Source organism: Phycodurus eques, chromosome 5 (genome assembly GCF_024500275.1).
Source record: "Phycodurus eques isolate BA_2022a chromosome 5, UOR_Pequ_1.1, whole genome shotgun sequence".
In the NCBI taxonomy this organism is placed as follows: Eukaryota; Metazoa; Chordata; class Actinopteri; order Syngnathiformes; family Syngnathidae; genus Phycodurus; species Phycodurus eques.
This window is the reverse complement of record NC_084529.1, coordinates 7,598,021-7,615,313: the sequence shown is the minus strand read 5'-3', so window position 1 is coordinate 7,615,313 and position 17,293 is coordinate 7,598,021. Positions and strand designations below refer to the sequence as shown.

General features: G+C 43.4%; 3 protein-coding genes across 11 annotated transcripts in view; 2 read left to right on the top strand and 1 right to left on the bottom strand.

Moving 5' to 3' along the window:
* Nucleotides 1-1,352: 1,352 nt before the first annotated feature.
* znf319b (zinc finger protein 319b) lies at nucleotides 1,353-7,537 on the bottom strand. Of its 3 annotated transcripts, none has more exons than XM_061677501.1 (3): nucleotides 7,204-7,537; nucleotides 6,560-6,690; nucleotides 1,353-6,476 (listed from the first exon to the last, which is right to left on the bottom strand). In XM_061677501.1, exons 2-3 carry the CDS (start codon nucleotides 6,562-6,564, stop codon nucleotides 4,622-4,624), a joined length of 1,860 nt encoding a protein of 619 aa, XP_061533485.1. In that variant the 5' UTR covers nucleotides 6,565-6,690; nucleotides 7,204-7,537; the 3' UTR covers nucleotides 1,353-4,621. The 3 variants fall into 3 exon arrangements, with proteins under 3 accessions (XP_061533485.1, XP_061533487.1, XP_061533486.1); XM_061677503.1 differs by having other exon boundaries at nucleotides 6,591-6,690; XM_061677502.1 differs by lacking the exon at nucleotides 7,204-7,537 and adding an exon at nucleotides 6,772-7,187.
* Nucleotides 7,538-7,948: 411 nt separating this feature from the next.
* Nucleotides 7,949-12,848, top strand: usb1 (U6 snRNA biogenesis 1). 6 transcript variants are annotated; one of them, XM_061677332.1, is made up of 8 exons: nucleotides 7,952-8,320; nucleotides 9,182-9,321; nucleotides 10,514-10,697; nucleotides 11,078-11,131; nucleotides 11,298-11,403; nucleotides 11,510-11,590; nucleotides 12,042-12,191; nucleotides 12,814-12,848. In XM_061677332.1, the coding sequence occupies exons 1-7, from the start codon at nucleotides 8,151-8,153 to the stop codon at nucleotides 12,147-12,149; spliced, it is 843 nt and encodes a 280-aa protein (XP_061533316.1). In that variant the 5' UTR covers nucleotides 7,952-8,150; the 3' UTR covers nucleotides 12,150-12,191; nucleotides 12,814-12,848. The 6 variants fall into 6 exon arrangements, 5 of the variants coding, with proteins under 5 accessions (XP_061533319.1, XP_061533316.1, XP_061533317.1 ...); XM_061677333.1 differs by lacking the exon at nucleotides 12,814-12,848 and adding an exon at nucleotides 12,488-12,760; XR_009768594.1 differs by lacking the exon at nucleotides 12,814-12,848 and having other exon boundaries at nucleotides 7,949-8,320; nucleotides 11,481-11,590; nucleotides 12,042-12,131.
* Nucleotides 12,849-13,584: 736 nt separating this feature from the next.
* The window catches only part of bbs2 (Bardet-Biedl syndrome 2), a 15,673-nt gene continuing 11,964 nt past the window's right edge, over nucleotides 13,585-17,293 (top strand). Inside the window, exons 1-3 of one of the 2 annotated variants that reach the window (XM_061677327.1) lie at nucleotides 13,585-13,730; nucleotides 14,744-14,971; nucleotides 16,819-16,944. In XM_061677327.1, the coding sequence (XP_061533311.1) occupies nucleotides 13,656-13,730; nucleotides 14,744-14,971; nucleotides 16,819-16,944 (429 nt within the window). In that variant the 5' untranslated portion in view covers nucleotides 13,585-13,655. Of the gene's footprint in view, nucleotides 14,328-14,743; nucleotides 14,972-16,818; nucleotides 16,945-17,293 lie in introns of both variants that reach the window. The other variant, XM_061677326.1, reaches the window with a different exon arrangement.

Genomic DNA, 17,293 nt, shown 5'->3' with positions numbered 1-17,293 from the left:
TGTGCAGACTTCCCTCTCCCCAGACACTTCCTCCAGCTCTTCCGGGGTGATCCCAAGGCGTTCCAAGGCCAGCTGGGAGACATAGTCTCTCCAAAGTGTCCTGGGTCGTCCCCGGGGTCTCCTCTCGGTGGGACGTGCCCGGAACACCTCACCAGGGAGGCGTCCGGGAGGCATCCGAATCAGATGCCCCAGCCACCTCATCTGGCTCCTCTCGATGCGGAGGAGCAGCGACTCTACTCTGAGATGCTCCCGGATGACGAGCTTCTCACCCTATCTCTAAGGGAGAGCCCAGACAGCCTACGGAGAAAACTAATTTCAGCCGCTTGTATTGGGGATCTTGTTTTTTCGGTCACGACCCACAGCTCTTGACCATACGTGAGGTTAAGGTTAGCTCCTTCTTCACCACAACGTACCGATACAAAGTTCACATCACTGCAGACACTGCACCGATCCGCCTGTGGATCTCCCGTTCCATTCCCCAAGATACTTAAACTCCTCCACTTGGGGCAGGATCTCATTCCCCGACCTGGAGAGGGCACACAACCCTTTTCCAACTGAGGACCATGGTCTCAGATTTGGAGGTGCTGATTTTCATCCCAGCCACTTCACACTCGGCTGCGAACCGCTCCAGTGAGAGTTGGAGATCACGGCTTGATGAAGCCAACAGAACCACATCATCTGCAAAAAGCAGAGATGCAATACTGAGGCCACCAAACCGGAACCCGTCTTACCCCTCGGCTGCGCCTATAAATCCATCCATCCATCCATTTTCTGAGCCGCTTATCCTCACTAGGGTCGCGGGCGTGCTGGAGCCTATCCCAGCTGTCATCGGGCAGGAGGCAGGGTACACCCTGAACTGGTTGCCAGCCAATCGCAGGGCACATACAAACAGACAACCATTCGCACTCACAGTCACACCTACGTGCAATCTCGAGTCTCCAATTTATGCTTTTTTTTTGGGATGTGGGAGGAAACCGGAGTGCCCGGAGAAAACCCACGCAGGCACGGGGAGAACAGAACAGCCCGTATCGGGGGTTCGGTACCCCATACTCCCAAAGCACCTCCCCGATGGACACGGTCGAACGCCTTCTCCAAGTCTATAAAACACATGTAGACTGGTTAGGCAAACTCCCATGCACCCTCGAGGACCCTGCCGAGGGTGTAGAGCTGGTCCACTGTTCCACGGCCAGGACGAAAACCACACTGCTCCCCCTGAATCTGATCTTCGATCTGAGCAGTGTCATGTCTTACAAAGCTATTGTATTTTTATATTATTTTGTGCACATTCTCCACAATTCAGCCCTTGTAAAACCAGTACTTGAATATATTGCATGGTAGGTGAACTATGAAGACTGACCCTCCATTTTTGATGCATTGCCATGTTTATTGTAATATTTCCACCTTCTAAATTACTACTCGGTTGTGTTAAATTTAGCAAACATAAGAAATTGATAGGAATAAAATCTCCAAATGTGATCATTTTAGTAATATAGCCACTTCAGTCAACGCCAACATCTTTTTTTCCCCTCACAGATCTAAATTGAATAATTATTAATAAAATAAACCATAAAATCTGCAATTGTCACTCACGTTATTCTTACAGTTGTATGATGCCAATGTCAGACATATGCAGGTGATAGACAAAGGGGTAGATGAACCCACTTCAAGGTTTGAACAGAAAATAAGTCAAAATGAAAATACATTTTAATATAACACAAACTGAATATGGGTCAAGAACAGGGATACCCCGATTGATAGAAACTGAAATAGAGACAGTTATAAACCTGGCCTCTTGAGCAAACCCAAACCCTGTGCGTTATTCTACCTTGAGAGTTAGCACCAGACTCAGCAGAATTTTTAACTAAAAAAGGTATCTCAAGGATAATTGCTGTTTTGTTGCAGGTTCATCCTCCACGACAGAAGACTAGTTTTTCGTTTTCAAAAGTCTGTTGAGACCTTGCTAATGACATTTTCTGTCAGTATGTATTTCTTTGTTAAACCAAATACAGTCTACATTCACACGCTCATACATTTATCATGACAACCTTCAACATACTGATAAATCACTACATCCCGGCGCACCATAAGAGGGTGTTGGGGTTAAAGTGATGATTCTAAGGGCCAATGACTGACAGGGGCCCTTGTTAATATTACTGTACTGTATTTTCAATTTGCTGCATTAAAGTGGATGAGCCCACAGTGATCCCTGCCCCCATAGGGGCCAAAATCCCTGGTGGCACCCATGACTACTTGGACTGCACAGACAGCAAAAAACATTTGTCAAAACATTTCACATGGTTAAAAAGTAGCAATAATACAAAAAAAACATCTTTAAATACATTTTTGTGAAAGACACATTTTGACAGGTACGCTCAAGTCACATACAACCATTATGTACAGCACTGACCTCTGAAGGAAGCTTTAATAGACTGAATACTGGTACTTATTGAATGTCAATATCATTTTCAATTTAAGGGATTTGTGCATTTAGGAAAGAAACCACACATGCAGAACTATTTCCCTAGAGGAGAAACACCCTCAACCACTAAAATCTTCACAATAGTCCATTTACAGAAGCTATTAGAAAACAATGAGTTATCCTTACGTTTAGGTTATTCTGGGTATTTCATTTGTGAGGAACATAAAATCACTTAAAACCAGAGTTGTGCGGAATTAGGTAGTGAAACTATTAAGACGAACATTTTATGGGCTTTAGATGTGTGTGACCTGAACAAAAACAAACTGCTGCCAGTGTATATTTGTAGATACTAAACAATTAGAAAGAAAAAAAGGTCAATAGGCAGAAGGGTTAGAGAAGAAAATTCATTGATTGCATTCTTTGTTAGATGTTAAAATTCTTTCTCATTATTTTACAGATTAAGTGCTATTAATACTTTCTGGCTGGCCAACTGAGGATGGTGCAGATGGCTAATATCTAGATCAGGGGTGTCAAACTCAATTTTGTCACGGGCCACCTCGTATTTATGACTTCCCTCGGAGGGCCGCTACAACTGTGAACCCATATAAATGAAAGATTACCTCATATACTGTAATTACATACAGTATACACAACACATTGATGAATAACCAGTTTTGAAACCAGAAGCCTATAAAAACATGGTTTTCGACTATCACATTTCTTTTCAAAGTGGGATTGGTAACAAAAAAATGCTTGCAAATATCTCAATGGTATTACACTAGAACACAATGAGCAATTTTGAGTTGCTTTCGCGGGCCACATAAAATGATGTGGTGGGCCAGATCTGGCCCCTGGGCCACCAGTTTGACATCTGTGATCTAGATGAACCTACAGTTAGGTAGCACAGAACAACCACAACATTTTGTCGACATTTTGTATTGCATCAGTCTGAATATTGTATTTTTTACCTTCCGGTGTAACTAATTGCGGTTACTGAAATATTACATACAGGTGTCTTTATCTCATATCATTATACTGTATTGTGTAAGTGGTGTAGTTGCAATGTTGTGGTCCTTCTGTGACTATACCACAATGGACTTAATTTAAACAATAAAGATGTGATTGAAGTGTAGACATTCAGCTTCATTTGAAGATGTTTCACAAATATATGGTATTTACCATCTCATAATTGCAGCACCTTACGCAGCGTGCTTCCATTCTTTCTCAATTTTCAAAAAGAACATGCTTTGTACTCAATGAAGACCCACAATCAAGAAGCAAGTGAAGGTGGCTGCGTGAGGTCTCAGCAAAGCATCTCCAGGGAGGACATTCCCAATTTGTTGACGTCAATGGGGTCCAAATTTCAGGCAGGCTTTGACTGCAAGTATTATAAATGTTGGTTGTTATATATTATATTTGCTTTTGAAATTATTTCCACCAAGATGAAAACTAAGGTAATCTGAAAATGATTTCTTCCATCCCTGAAGGACAAATGCCATATTTTTGTGAAACACTTGTTCGTTAGGTGGCTGGAGCAGCTTCTCTGTTGCACTGGGGTGACAATAGGTCTTCTAAAAGTAGATGTAAGGATGGGCTACTGTTATGGAATGCAAGCTTCCGATAATTTAAGATTTAGTTTAGTATAAAAAACCCTTTGCGGTGATGGTGGCACGCTTATGAAAGGTGGAGCGAGACACACTGCTGTTGACTGGTCAAAAGAAATTATCTGCATTCTTCCATCTTGTAATGTAAAGAATTGAACTGGAAGAAAACCATCCATTCATTGTCTTCCACTTAAGAAGAGGGTATTTTCTTTGTCGAATGAATTGGTGAATACCACTCTGTCTATGGTATGCTATGATATTACAATGTTTACTATCCCGCATACACACCCGGCTGTGGAAATGACAATGTGAACAGGGTTTATCTGATCAGAACACACCTGAACTCTTTGGGAAAGGATGAGTTTTGTGATCTTTTCCCGTGTGTGTCTAGCTCCACTTTTTAGGTACCGTACCACTGAAGTTGGTACCTCAGCAGAGAAAGCCCAAAAAGTGGATGACAAATGCCAATTTTGGTAGCCTTCACAACGTTTGGTAAAACGCAAAGAAACAGTATACCTTACTAAACCCAAATTGTACTGCTTGGTAGAATCGTGCCTGTAGGGAACATCAAGTTCACAGATTCCACTCAAGGATTCCGTTAAATGCACTGGGACACAGGGTAGTCCCCACCATCAGCTGTGTGCTGTACTGTGTGATCCTGCAAAGAGCCCAAGTCACTGAAACGCTCACCACACCAAACACACTTAAACTGTCCCTCTCTCGAGTGTGTGCTCTGGTGCTTGGTCATGTGTTCACGTTGTTTGAAGAACTTGTTGCAATGCTCACACTTGTACGGCTTCTCCCCAGTGTGCACACGTACGTGTCTGTTGAGGTCCGAGGAGTATTTGAAGCGCTTCTCACAGTCAGGACACTTGAGTGGCTTTTCCCGGGATGGGTCGCAGCGATGCTGCACAAATTCAGAGGAAGAGAGGAAGCGGCGGTCACAGAGGGAGCACTTCAGGGGCTTGTCTTGGCAGTGAGAGTTTTGATGTCGCTGCAAGGTGGAACTCTTCTTGTAGCCCTTCCCACAGACGTCGCACTTGTATGGCTTGTCAGGCACCGTGTTGGGCGACTCTCCACACTTGTGCCTAAGCAGCTCACCCGACTGGCTGAACTCCTTCTGGCACGAGGCACACTTGAACAGGTTGTCCATGCCGTGCACGTGCTGGTGGTAGAGGAGGTGCGAGGGCTGCATGAAGCCCATGTCGCACAGATTGCATTTGAACGGCCGTTCGCTCGGGTCTTTGTGTGTGCGGCGGTGGCGCACTAGGGCGTACTGCTGTTTGAAGCTCATCTGACACTCATCACAGTGGAAGGGACGCTCCTCTGAGTGCGTACGCTCGTGTTGGCGAAGGTCCGACGGTCGCTTGAATCCCTTTCCGCAAGTGGCGCAGCGGAAGGGGCGCGAGCCTTGCGGGTGGCAGGGATGGTGAAGGAGCTCGGACGACTCTTTGAAGTGCAACTCACATAAGTTGCATTTGAATAAGTGCTCGCCGGAATGCACGTACATGTGGCGCACCAGATGGGAACGGTGCTTGAAGCTTTTCTCACAAACGGCACACTTGAAAGGACGTTCGTTGCTGTGTGTCCGCTGGTGGTGCTGAAGGTGTGATGATTGGCTGAAAGCCTTGTCACACGTGTCACATTTAAAGGGCTTCTCACCTGTATGCACCCTATCATGACGGGTGAGTTCTGACAAGTGTTTGAAACCTTTCTGGCAGACGGAACATTTGTATGGGCGGTCGCGGGCTGACGGGAAGGGCAGAATGGAGGAGCTGCTGCTGGCTGATGCCCTCAGACTGCTGGGTTGCTGGGCACTGCTCGCTGAGGAGTTGGAGGTCATGCTTCCAGAAGAACCGGGTCGGTATGTCTTCTCACATATTGAACACTTCATGGGATTGCTGCTGTTGTGGGATGAGTGATGATGGGCCAGAGATGTGAGCAAGGAGAAGCCCATCTTACACAGGCCACACACAAAGGGCTTCTGTTCCACTTGAACACACTGGTGCTCTAGTAAGTCTGTAGCCTGGTGAAAAATCTTCATGCACTGGGTGCACTGGAAAGACCTGTCCTGGCTTACCGCGCACTGGTGCTCATTGGGGTTGGCCAGGTGGGAGATATCATGTCCGCAAGCCCCGCACTTGTGTCCTCCATCAGTCCCTACCTGCAAGCTTGTCTGCTGGGCCTGGGCAGAGTGCTGCTGACTATGCTGCCCACTTCCATGCTGCTGATTCCCACTGTGTTGCTGATTGTGCTGTCCATGTTGGGCCTGCTGTTGTAGCGATGTGGAGTCTTGCTGCAGGACGATTCCATACACAGTACAGCCCAGGGAATTTTCAGCTCCGGGAGGGATGGAGTGGACCACCTGAGGTTGAGAAACACCATGCTGCTGCCAGGCCTCTGTCATGCGGGCGCGTGTGTATGGGTTTAGTTTGACAGCAGGAGTGGCCCAGCTACAGTGAGTAAAAGAAACTGTTAGCTAGTATTGAGAAAATGTCATGTTTCAGTGTGTTCTGACATAGAAAAACAAACTCACTCCATGACTGCCAAAGACACTGAAGAACTACCTCAATCTGATTGCTGGAGGAAGGGTGCTTATAAAGGGGAGAACGCCGATGTTTGTGCATAACAGGAAGAAAATCCAACTCCTTCACACTGGTGTGGTCTCTGTGCAGACAAAATGGCATTATGCATTAAGTTGAATCAAAAGAAATACAAATTCATTGAGTGGGTCGATCTAATCTTCACCTTTTTTAAATTCACTTTAGTAATTGTTAAAAAAAAGACAAAAAAAACCCTTACATTTCCTCATCATGTTGGCTACTGTTGATAATGGGGACCTCACCTTATCAGTACCAAGCACGTTTACAATAAAAGGTAATGCGAGTGAAACATGCGCAACATAATGTGAAGAAAAACCTCCACTGAACTGAACAAGTATCACATATTGCATAGTTTAGTCGAGGTGCCTTGCTCTTTTCCTTGCTGAAACGCCAATTAATCGGTGCTAAATGAAAGGGGGGTTGTCTGCGCAACTTGCCAATAATACACGTCTCCCCAAGTCATCAGCGTAAACATGATAGGTTAGCAACATTAGCTTTAGAGACACAAGCAACCAACGCCGCATCATGGCTTTTGGTCGTTAAGATTAAAAGCCGCCACGAACTTCTGTTTACATACCCGACGCATACATATTGCCACTTTGACGTGCATTAGTTTCTCCCAGAAGCAGAAGACTCCATGTTCTCATCTGAAAAACGCTGCTCGGATGCTCTCTTGCTGAAATGCTTCAGGGGCCGACCCAGTCGAATATAAGGTTTTTGTGGCCCCCTAAACGGGTGTAAAAATCCGGCTCCGTTTCCCGAAATGGCCATTAATGTCGCCGTTTCACGTTTGCATTTATTTGGCTAATAGGGCGTGTGGTCGCTAAGAGAGAAATATGTGCATTTTGTTATCAGTCGCTAGCTAACTGTAAGCTAGCTTCCGTCTGCGCTGCTCCCCGCGCACGGGAACATGAATAGCGCAAGAACGGAACAAGGCGTGTGTGTGTGTGCGTGCGCGATCATTGTTCTTTTCCCACTTGTTTTCTATAGATAACAATATATTGTATGTAATATAATGGAACAACTCGCTACGTTCAATTAAGTTCCCAATTTGTATTTATTTAGAATGTGAGATTCTGTGTTCATTCATTTATATTTATATATGGAGGGATTTTCAAGTAAGGTACGTCCAGGCACGTTGTGAACATATAGGGAAAAACATACACACATTTTATATATATATATATATATATATATATATATATATATATATATATATACATACATACACACACACACACACACACACACACACACACACGCACGCACACACACGCACACACGCACGCTCACACACACACAATTATGACGTGGGAACCCCTTCGATGTAGTTATTGTTTCACGGGGGACGCAAATAATGAGAACTCAGAACAAGTTGTTTACACCGGAAGCGTACCTTAACGTGACTTTTTCAAGCAAATGTGACCCAGCAGGTTCAATTAGAGTGAATCTGATGTCTGTTTCCTGATAAACGGAAGCGTCGTTGCTTTGCTTTTCCATACGGACCTCGAGAGTAGTTGGTAAATGATGTTAGTCGGCTACAGCAGCAGCTCGGATGAGGAAAGTGACGGTGGTGGTGTGGAGGCAGACGCGGCGTCAGACAATAATAAAACGTTTTCTCTAAAATGTCAGCAGGACAATGATTGCCCGTTGAAGAAGAAGCCTAAAATAGAGAAATCCTCTCCTACAGCAAGGTAGGTGGTAGTGTGTCTAAGACAAATGGTCATGTGGCAAATAACTATCTGCCTCTGCTGAATTTGTATGTTTGCTCACAAAATAATTAAACGGTCAATCCGTCATGCACGAAGCTCAAGAACCGTGGGAAATTATGGTCATCTTCTCACCAAGCCTTCTTCTCACCAAGCCTTTTGCTAATGGGTTTGTAACCTATTCCAGCCGTCCAAGTCTTGTACAATGCTGTCCCTGACATATTTGGACCAGACTTTAGACTCAATACTTTTCCCATTGGTGTACAGAGAAGGGAAGTAATTGATTCATATAACAGGAGAGCTTTATACACATGATGGGTTGAGATCAGGGGTATTGGTAATCGGTTAATTGTGCATGGCTACAGTATGTGCCGCATGGGCACCAACAGCCAATCTGTGGGAGCCAGAATTCTGGCTGAGTTGTAGGGGATCAAATAGAGTACTTAAGAAGAAGAAGAATCACTTTTTATTGTCATGAACATGCACGCATGCACACGAAATTTGTTCTCTGCATTTTACCCATCACAGTGAACACATACACATTTTAGTGGAACACACTGGAGCAGGGGGCAGTTGAAGCCCCCAGGGAGCATTTCGGGGTATCGGTGTCTTGCTCAAGGACACCGCAGCCGTGAGTCCGGGGGATGTTGGAGGATCGTCCAGTCAGGGTCTTGAACCTAGGTCCCCCACGGTGGCAGGCAATGATCTTAACCATAATTTAGGTTTTATAAAAAACTATCATTGCAAACGGTGTTTATTGTTTTCATTTATGGCTGCTGTTTGATGACTGTATTGTAAATCTTAAAAGAAATGAACCTCTTTAACTGGATTGTGTGTTCTCTCCAGGCTGCCTCTCCCTGGTTGTTTGCTTTCCATGTTTCCAGAAGATGTGGACACACAGGCTGAGGACAGCTCTTTCCATGATGGGCGTATACGCTCCTTCAAACATGAGAGAGGAAACTGGGCAACCTACGTTTATTTTCCATGTAAGTATTGCACATACCTGTACTTGCGTGGGTGATCTCCGGGTAATCTGGTTTCCTCCCGCATTCCAAAAGTATGCATGTTAGGTTAATTGAAGATTCTAAGTTGTCAGTAGGTGTGAAGGTGAGTGTGAATGGTTCACTGTCTGTACAATACTGTGAAAAAGCTTTTGCCCCACTCCTAAATTGTTTTTTTATTTTTGCAAATTCATCACACTAAAACATTTCAGCTCATGAAACCAATTCTGTAATATCTCACAATGATATCCCAAGTGAATACAAAATGCAATTTCTAAATGGTGATTTTATTTATTAAGGGATACAAATCCAAACCTATCTAGCCCTACGTGGAAAAGTAATGTCCACCTAAACCTAATAACTGGTTGCATCTCGGGGCTCGAACTGTTGGTTAGACGTTCGCCTGCAGAATTTCCTGGCAGACGGCAGAATTAATTGTTCCATTAATCACAGCACGTCGTCCAGGTCCTGAATTAATAAAGCAGTCACCACCACCATTCCAGGATGTACCCTGCATCTCACCCAAAGTCAACTGGGATAGGCTCCAGCACACCCACGACTCAATTGAGGACAAGCTGTATAGAAAGTCGGACAAGGGTGGAGTGCCCTCTCCGGGTCGGGGATGAGATCCTGCCTCAAGTGGAGGAGTTCAAGTATCTTGGGGTCTTGTTCACGAGTGAGGGAAGAATGGAACGGGAGATCGAAAGGCGGATCGGTGCGGCGTCGGCAGTGATGCAGACTTTGTATCGGTGCGTTGTGGTGAAGAAGGAGCGAAGCCGAAAGGCGAAGCTCTCAATTTCCCGGTCGATTTACGTTATGATCTACGATGAGCGGAATAAAATGTATGGATGTATAGAAAATAGATGACTGGATTGAACATTGTGGCACAAAGTGACATGACCAATAACTACAATTGATATATTTTTACTGCATTGTAACACAAAACATTACTCTGATCCACTGCATTCATGGCTCTACAAAAAAAAAAAAAAAAAAGTTTTCACGTAATAGTTTTCAAACTTTGAAAGATTGTTTCACAAACTAGGGGAAGGCGCTTCAATTTTAATGAATAGGGTTTTTGATAGAATGACATGAAACAATTTTGTACACTGCACGAGTTATGAATTGTCGTTATGGTAATTCCACATTCTAAATGATTGTCATTTTGTCACAATAGATAAACCTGAAGAGGAATTTGGGGAGTTAATGGAGGTGCTTCTCTCGACCGCAGCTGCCTTTGGTGTGGTTTTGACCGCACAGGAGGAATTTCATCTCAGCCTGTCTCAGACAGTGGTCCTGAGACACCACTGGATCCAGCCCTTCATACAGGGTCTCAAGGCAGGCCTGGTCCCCTACAAAAGGTTTGCTTTGCTTCGTCTCTGGCTGCAAGAATTTCACCATATGGCAAAAATTAATTACAGTGTTATATTCTTATTCAAATGAAACAGAATAATGATGGATGAGAATTGGAATGCTGCGTTAAATATTGAAGACACTAGAAATGTTGTTCAGCAAAATAATCAGCTTCAAATAATAACCTAAACTTAGATGAAACTGTTGACCGACCCTGAGTCTTGATTGACATTTAAGCTACAGTATGAGGGTAAACAAAATGCAACTTTATCCAAATTCAAGAAAGGTATCATTTAAGGACTGCTACAAACACACGTGATCTAAATAAAATTGATCTGTGCTTTGCGCGGACACAAAAATATCTACAATTAATGGGTTCTCTTTGCAGGTTTGTGTGCTCGGCAGCAAGACTGAAGGTCTATAGTAATGCTGAGAAGACAAGGTACTATCACTGTTTTTTAATTGACTGGATAGTAATGCTCTGGTCTGTCTGTGTATTAATATTTGTATGACTTGTTTACTAAGCTATGAATTTACTCTTTTCTGTGTGCATATAGATGTGCATTCTCTGACTCCCTCTGAGTATCTGATAGCCTTTCCTTCTGCAGAACCTTCTTAGGGATGGAGGTTGCAACTGGCCATGCTGAGTTATTAAATGTGGTCCGAGTGGTGGACAGAACGTTGACAGACTATCACCTGGACACTTTTTATCAGGTTACTCAGGAACACAGTTTAATGCACACAAATGTGTAGGTGCTAAAACATCACTTGTAGCCTTGGTTTGCCCACAGAACACACTCACGTCTCCTCTACCCTGTAGGATCCATCATTCCACGTAAGCCTGGCTTGGTGTGTTGGGGACTTCACTATGCAACTGAGGAAATGCCTTCATGAGCTTCAGGTACGGTGAAACACAATGCAACCGAACATTGACCAACAAAGTGCTTTTTTTTTGTTAAATATGTGTATTGTATGGCGGCACGGTGGACAACTGGTTCACAGTTCTCAGGACCCGGGTTGAAATCCGGCCTTACCTGTGTGGAGTTTGCATGTTCTCCCCGTGCCTGCGTGGGTGTTCTCCGGGTACTCCGATTTGCTCCCACATCCCCAAAACATGCACGGTAGATTAACTGGCAACTCTAAATTGCCCCTAGGTGTGAATTTGAGTGTGGATGGTTGTTTGTTTATATGTGCCCTGCGATTGGCTGGCGACCAGTTCAGGGTGTACCCCGCCCCTCGTCCAGAGTCGCTGGGATAGGCTCCAGCATGCCCGTGACCCTAGTGAGGATAAGCAGTACAGAAAATGGATGGATGGATATGTATTGTGTATGTTTTTCCTCTCACTTTCCCAGAATTTGGTTGATAACCATGAAGAGGAACCATATCATCTCTGGTTGGACTGTGCAGAGTTACGCTGCCGGACAGGAAACAAGACCTTCCGCTTCCCTCTGGGTGCTTAAAACTGGATGTTACAGCATATTCTGGCACATGGCGTTTCGTGGGTAATACAGGGGTTCCTCAGTTTATGGTCTTGATGTATGAAATTTTGAGGTTGCGCATGACACTGAATGGATTCAATTCCACAGCCAGCGGCGTAAGAATAGGCCATCACACCATGCTCAATTACTGCCATACTTTTTGATAATGTTATACTTATGGCTTGTGTGTGTTTTTCATACACACATTTACTGTAACTTTAACTTAACGACCCTCTATAACGTAGAGTGAGAAAATAAATTGAACGGCATGTCCAACGTACATAATTAGCGCAATGAAGTCAAATGATGTATTTTTTCAGCCCGCTTGCCTGAGTGACCTCACAGCAAAGGACAATCCAGGTTCACACACGTTCCCACCAAATTACTGATGGATGCCAGTGTGACGTCTTCAACGTTTTTCAAATTACGAGAGAAATTTTTTCCCAAGCAGATACCCAACTACTCTTTAACTACACAGTTGATTTTTTTAAAATACATTTTTGTATTAAGCTTGTCACTGAATTCAGGTATTTGATGATGTAATGTTTGGATGTAATATTTTTTGTGAATAAAGTTACAAATCATTTACCGTTCTTCTGCTTGCATGGGACAGATTCTGTTCCTAAAAGAGTGTTTCGATTTTCAGAAACGAGACGCAAAACGAAGCTCAACCCGTCGCCCGTCCTACCTTTTGCACCAACTTGCAGAATACTGCAGTGCATGCAGGCCAGACAAGGAAAGAAAGGCCATGTGAAACCCACAATGAGAGGAAGTTACAGTAAACATTGCGTCGCAGTGCCGAATATTTGAGAATAAGTAAGGCCTGCTTATGCATGATGCAGACTTCCCACAATCTTTGGCACGAATCGTAATGGGTGAAGTATGCCACAAATGCTATTATTTTAGTGTTGTAGCACAGTTTAGATCAGGTCAGCCCAGGTCATGACCAAATAAGAGACTTGACTGTCAACAAGAGTTAAAGAGATTTGCTATGGGAATGTTTACAGCCTTTAATATGATATTTATCCTAATGTACCACCATAAACAGAATTCAAAGAAATAGAGTATGTATTATGCAGTACTGTATAGAGTACTATTTTCCGATTTCTCAAGAGAAAATGGGCTCCGCTACTTAAGGCCTACTTTTTTCAAGCACTAGTTGGTATTTTAAATGATACTTGGGAATTACTTTTACTAAAGTTACAGTTACATTTTGTTTGTTTCTGTATATTGTGCACAGATTTAAAAAAAAAAAATTTTAATCGAGTGGCTGTTGCGGCGGGACACAGAAAATGTCCTCCGATTCTGGAATGGCAGATAAACCACAAATCAAATCAAATAAGCCTTGCTGCTTTGACACTTCCACGTTTTCTGCAGTTATTTGACCTGAGAAAAAGCTCGAGCCGTTTCCCCTGTTTATCTGGGACTTTTATTTTGAAGGCCACCGATCGGAAGTGGTTGTGGATAGCAAATCTTATAATTATCTTAATGTACTGTCTTAGTACTGAATCCCGTTTGGTACAAAATTACAAATCGACATTTGTTGATCGAATTGGGTGCCAGGTCCGTATGCAGTGTGATTTTCTTTGTGTGCCGTACTAAATCGTGGTTTCCGGTAACACTTAAACTGGCATTTTATGAGCTCCGTATGCTAGCCTCTTACGCCTCAGCCAAATGGCGATGCTGCTTTCCTGAAATATTTATGACAGTATTTTGTATTGATATCCGGTTGTTTCATAGCAAACAGCTATGCACTGGTTCATTTAAGTATACAAATCGTTCTGTTGAGCAAACGACAGGAGATTATCGCTTGTCGAACGAGTTTTGGTTTGGCACTTTTTTGTTGCTAGGCAACAGAACTCTACTGCCTTGGGCAAAGCTCGTAATTACATTAGTGTCGCAAAATCACTACTGGTCACTTGTTAACATGCGTGGCTATGAACATTTGTTGTGTTTTATGATATTTTTCACCTTCCCATTTTAACCCTAAAATGCATGTCAGGTGGTTTTCTTTTGTCTTGTTTAGGAGGGAACATATGCATCATGTTGGTCCCCATTTTCACTCTCAAGCTGAGCCATAAGATTAACCCTCGCATGGTGACTGTAGGGAAATTTGATGGGGTCCACCCGTGCCTCACTGCAGCCACACAAGCCGGAAAGGTGCACATTAAACATTTAAAACCTATGTTGGATTATGGGCAACACGATGCGGTGGTGGTTAGCACGTCTGTCTCGAAGTCCATATGTCCCATGTTCGAATCTCGGGTTTGGCCTTCCTGTGTGGCGTTTGTATGTTCTCCTGTGAGTGTGAATGCTTGTTGAACGTGCTCTGATAGGTGGATAGGTTCCAGCTCACCCGTGACCCTAACGAAGACAAGGTGTATATAAAAAAAAAATGCTCGCATGGTTGTTTGATTCCCCATTTTGTTGCGTTGTCCTTTCCTGCTTTAGGCTGTTCAACTTGTTTCGCCTTTTACATTTCAGATTATGCATTGATTTTAAAACTCTCATATTGATAGCAAAGCTACAGAATACTTTTTCATTCTGGCCCTTTAACCTTTTGTGCTCTTTACAAGGTTTTTATTCACAACCCTCACACTCGTGCTCAAAAACCCGCATCTCACCGACTGAGCCAAAGCACTCAAGATTCGGACATCTCTCTTCTCAACATCAACCATGCAGTCACTTGTCTGACTGCAGGTACTCTGGGCCCAAACGCCGCTGGTGACACACTGTTGGTGGGATCCCAGACCAACCTGCTGGCTTACGATGTTCATGACAATACAGATATATTCTACAAAGAGGTTCGTGAAAAGTATGCACTGTATCAACAGCCGTAGCCCCATAAGTTGCACAATAACCAATAATTTAATGGGATACCAATACAGTATAAAATGTTGACAAGAATTACCAACCCTCTTGCATTATTCTTATTATTTAGGTACACACTCATTAATATTACTCTTGTATTGAAACTCATTAGATTGTGGAGGTGTACACTACTAGTCAAAAGTAGTTTTTTTTAAATCCAATACCAAGTGAAAGTGTCTCCAAACTTTTGACAAATGGTGTACCTTTTGGCTGTTGTTTACATTACCACTGAGCAGTTGTCTGTTTCCACAAGTCAATCATTTATCCTGAAATTGTCGATTAAGTTGCTCATATTTTGATCAAATCTATCACTCTGTACTAGGGATGTAACAATATTCACGATATGGCGATATCGCGAAATTAAAAGTGCCTCGATATTTTCGTAGTCTCGTCTCTTAAGATAATGAGCTGTTTAAAATGTAGTTTTGGACTGGCTATACGTAGCCACACCGCTTAGCCAGGCTGCAACAGCTAGACTACAACCCTCCCCTTCCTCATTAAGAGTATAAACGCAACGGATTGGACGTATAACCCATGGGACCAGTGGGTATGTCACAAAAAATACACTGATTGGCTGAGTGGCCAACATGACCAAAAGGCGGCGTTGGGAGGGATGCAGAAAGAACTCTGTGCCTTAAGTCCCTCCCAAGCCGACAGCGTATCCGCTCTGCCGGTCTGAGCGCCACGTCGCAATCGATTGGGGGAGAGGCACCTTGTTGTTTGCGCCCAGAAAACGCTGACCCACAGGCCGCCGTAGGGGACCTCCATTAGCGGGAAGCCCCGCTAGGCGGCCCTCCACGAGCCGCCACCACAGCTGGCCCTCGAAGAGATCTGCCGAATTAATTAAGCATATTGTAACAGCAGCACTCTTTAGTGGTATACTAGTGAGGGTTTACCTCAAGTCAAAAGTCGTGGGTGAAAGAACATCACACGGAGAGTTAATAAGGATTCTAACTCCCCGTTACAACATATCCCTCCGCCAACACATTACAGTAGTCCCAAAAATGAAATAATAAAATCGGTCTACTCCATACAAATACAGATATCAATGCAAAAATAAATCTGACATACTTCCCTCTCTTCAAATGAAATGTCCACATTTTTTACTTTAAACATAGTATAGAGGCTGCTCAGAAAAAGAAATCATCCTACAATATCACTAAGCGCAGAAAAGAAACTTAAGGATTCTTATCCGTTTAAGAATTCTCCTCCGTTTATGACTCCACTTGAATTTTTGGACTTAAGCAAATAAATCACTGTTAGTAGGCAGTATCCAATTTCTAACGTTATAAATAGTAAAAATATGACAATACAGTAAATACTGTTAAATTATTGAACAAACAACTTCTCAAGGGAAAGTTTTATTATTGTGAGCATATATTATTGCTGCAGCAATAATACCGTTTTGGAGGTAGAGTATATGAATGTAAACATTGGATGGACGGGGATAGAAGCGTAGGGCAATATATGATTTGAAGCTGCCTTTTTCACAAAAACTACTTCAACCTTTTGAGAAGGGTTCGGCAAGAGTCAAGAAGAAGAAGAGCAAGCAAAAGAGGTTTTTCGGTTCTGTACTGTGAACTTTCCTGCAATACCATGAGTCTCTTTGCAATACTGTGATAGCGCAATAATTATCGTACCGTGAGATTAATACTGTGCTAAAACCGAACCCTCACGGTATCGTTACATCCCGACTCTGTACACAAGCAGGGTCTTTATTTAATTTTGTGTATGTTTTGTTTGTCTGTGTGTGTTTGTGGTTGTGTGAATGTATGTGCAGGTGTCTGATGGGGCGAATGCAATCGTTCTGGGAAAACTTGGGGACATTCCAAATCCTCTTGCCATCATCGGCGGCAACTGTGCCTTACAAGGCTTTGATTCTCTAGGCAACGACCTCTTTTGGACTGTAAGAACTGAGAAAGAATCTACTGTATACACTGTATTGACAAAAGTATTCGTTCACCTGCCGTGAGTCACATGAATTTAAGTAATATCCGATTCTTCAGTCCACCCTTTGCACCTGTAACATCTTAAACTCTTGTGGGAAGGCTTTCAACAATGGTAAGGAGTGAATTTATGACAATTTTTCCAGAAGCACATTTGTGAGGTTACACACTCATGTAGGATGAGAAGGCCTAGCTTTTTGCTCTCTTTGCTCTGAGTCTCCACGCTAATTCATCCCAAAGTGTTCGATAGGGTTGAGGTCAGGATTGTGCAGGCCAGTCAAGATCATAAAATTCACAGACATGTTGGAA

Excerpts from the sequence above, each read along its gene's own strand:
- usb1 (XM_061677332.1), top strand. The coding sequence starts at position 8,151 with ATGATGTTAGTCGGCTACAGCAGCAGCTCGGATGAGGAAAGTGACGGT. Across the intron at positions 9,322-10,513 it reads AACCTACGTTTATTTTCCAT|ATAAACCTGAAGAGGAATTT; the intron begins GTAAGTATTGCA and ends TTGTCACAATAG. Across the intron at positions 10,698-11,077 it reads GGCCTGGTCCCCTACAAAAG|GTTTGTGTGCTCGGCAGCAA; the intron begins GTTTGCTTTGCT and ends TTCTCTTTGCAG.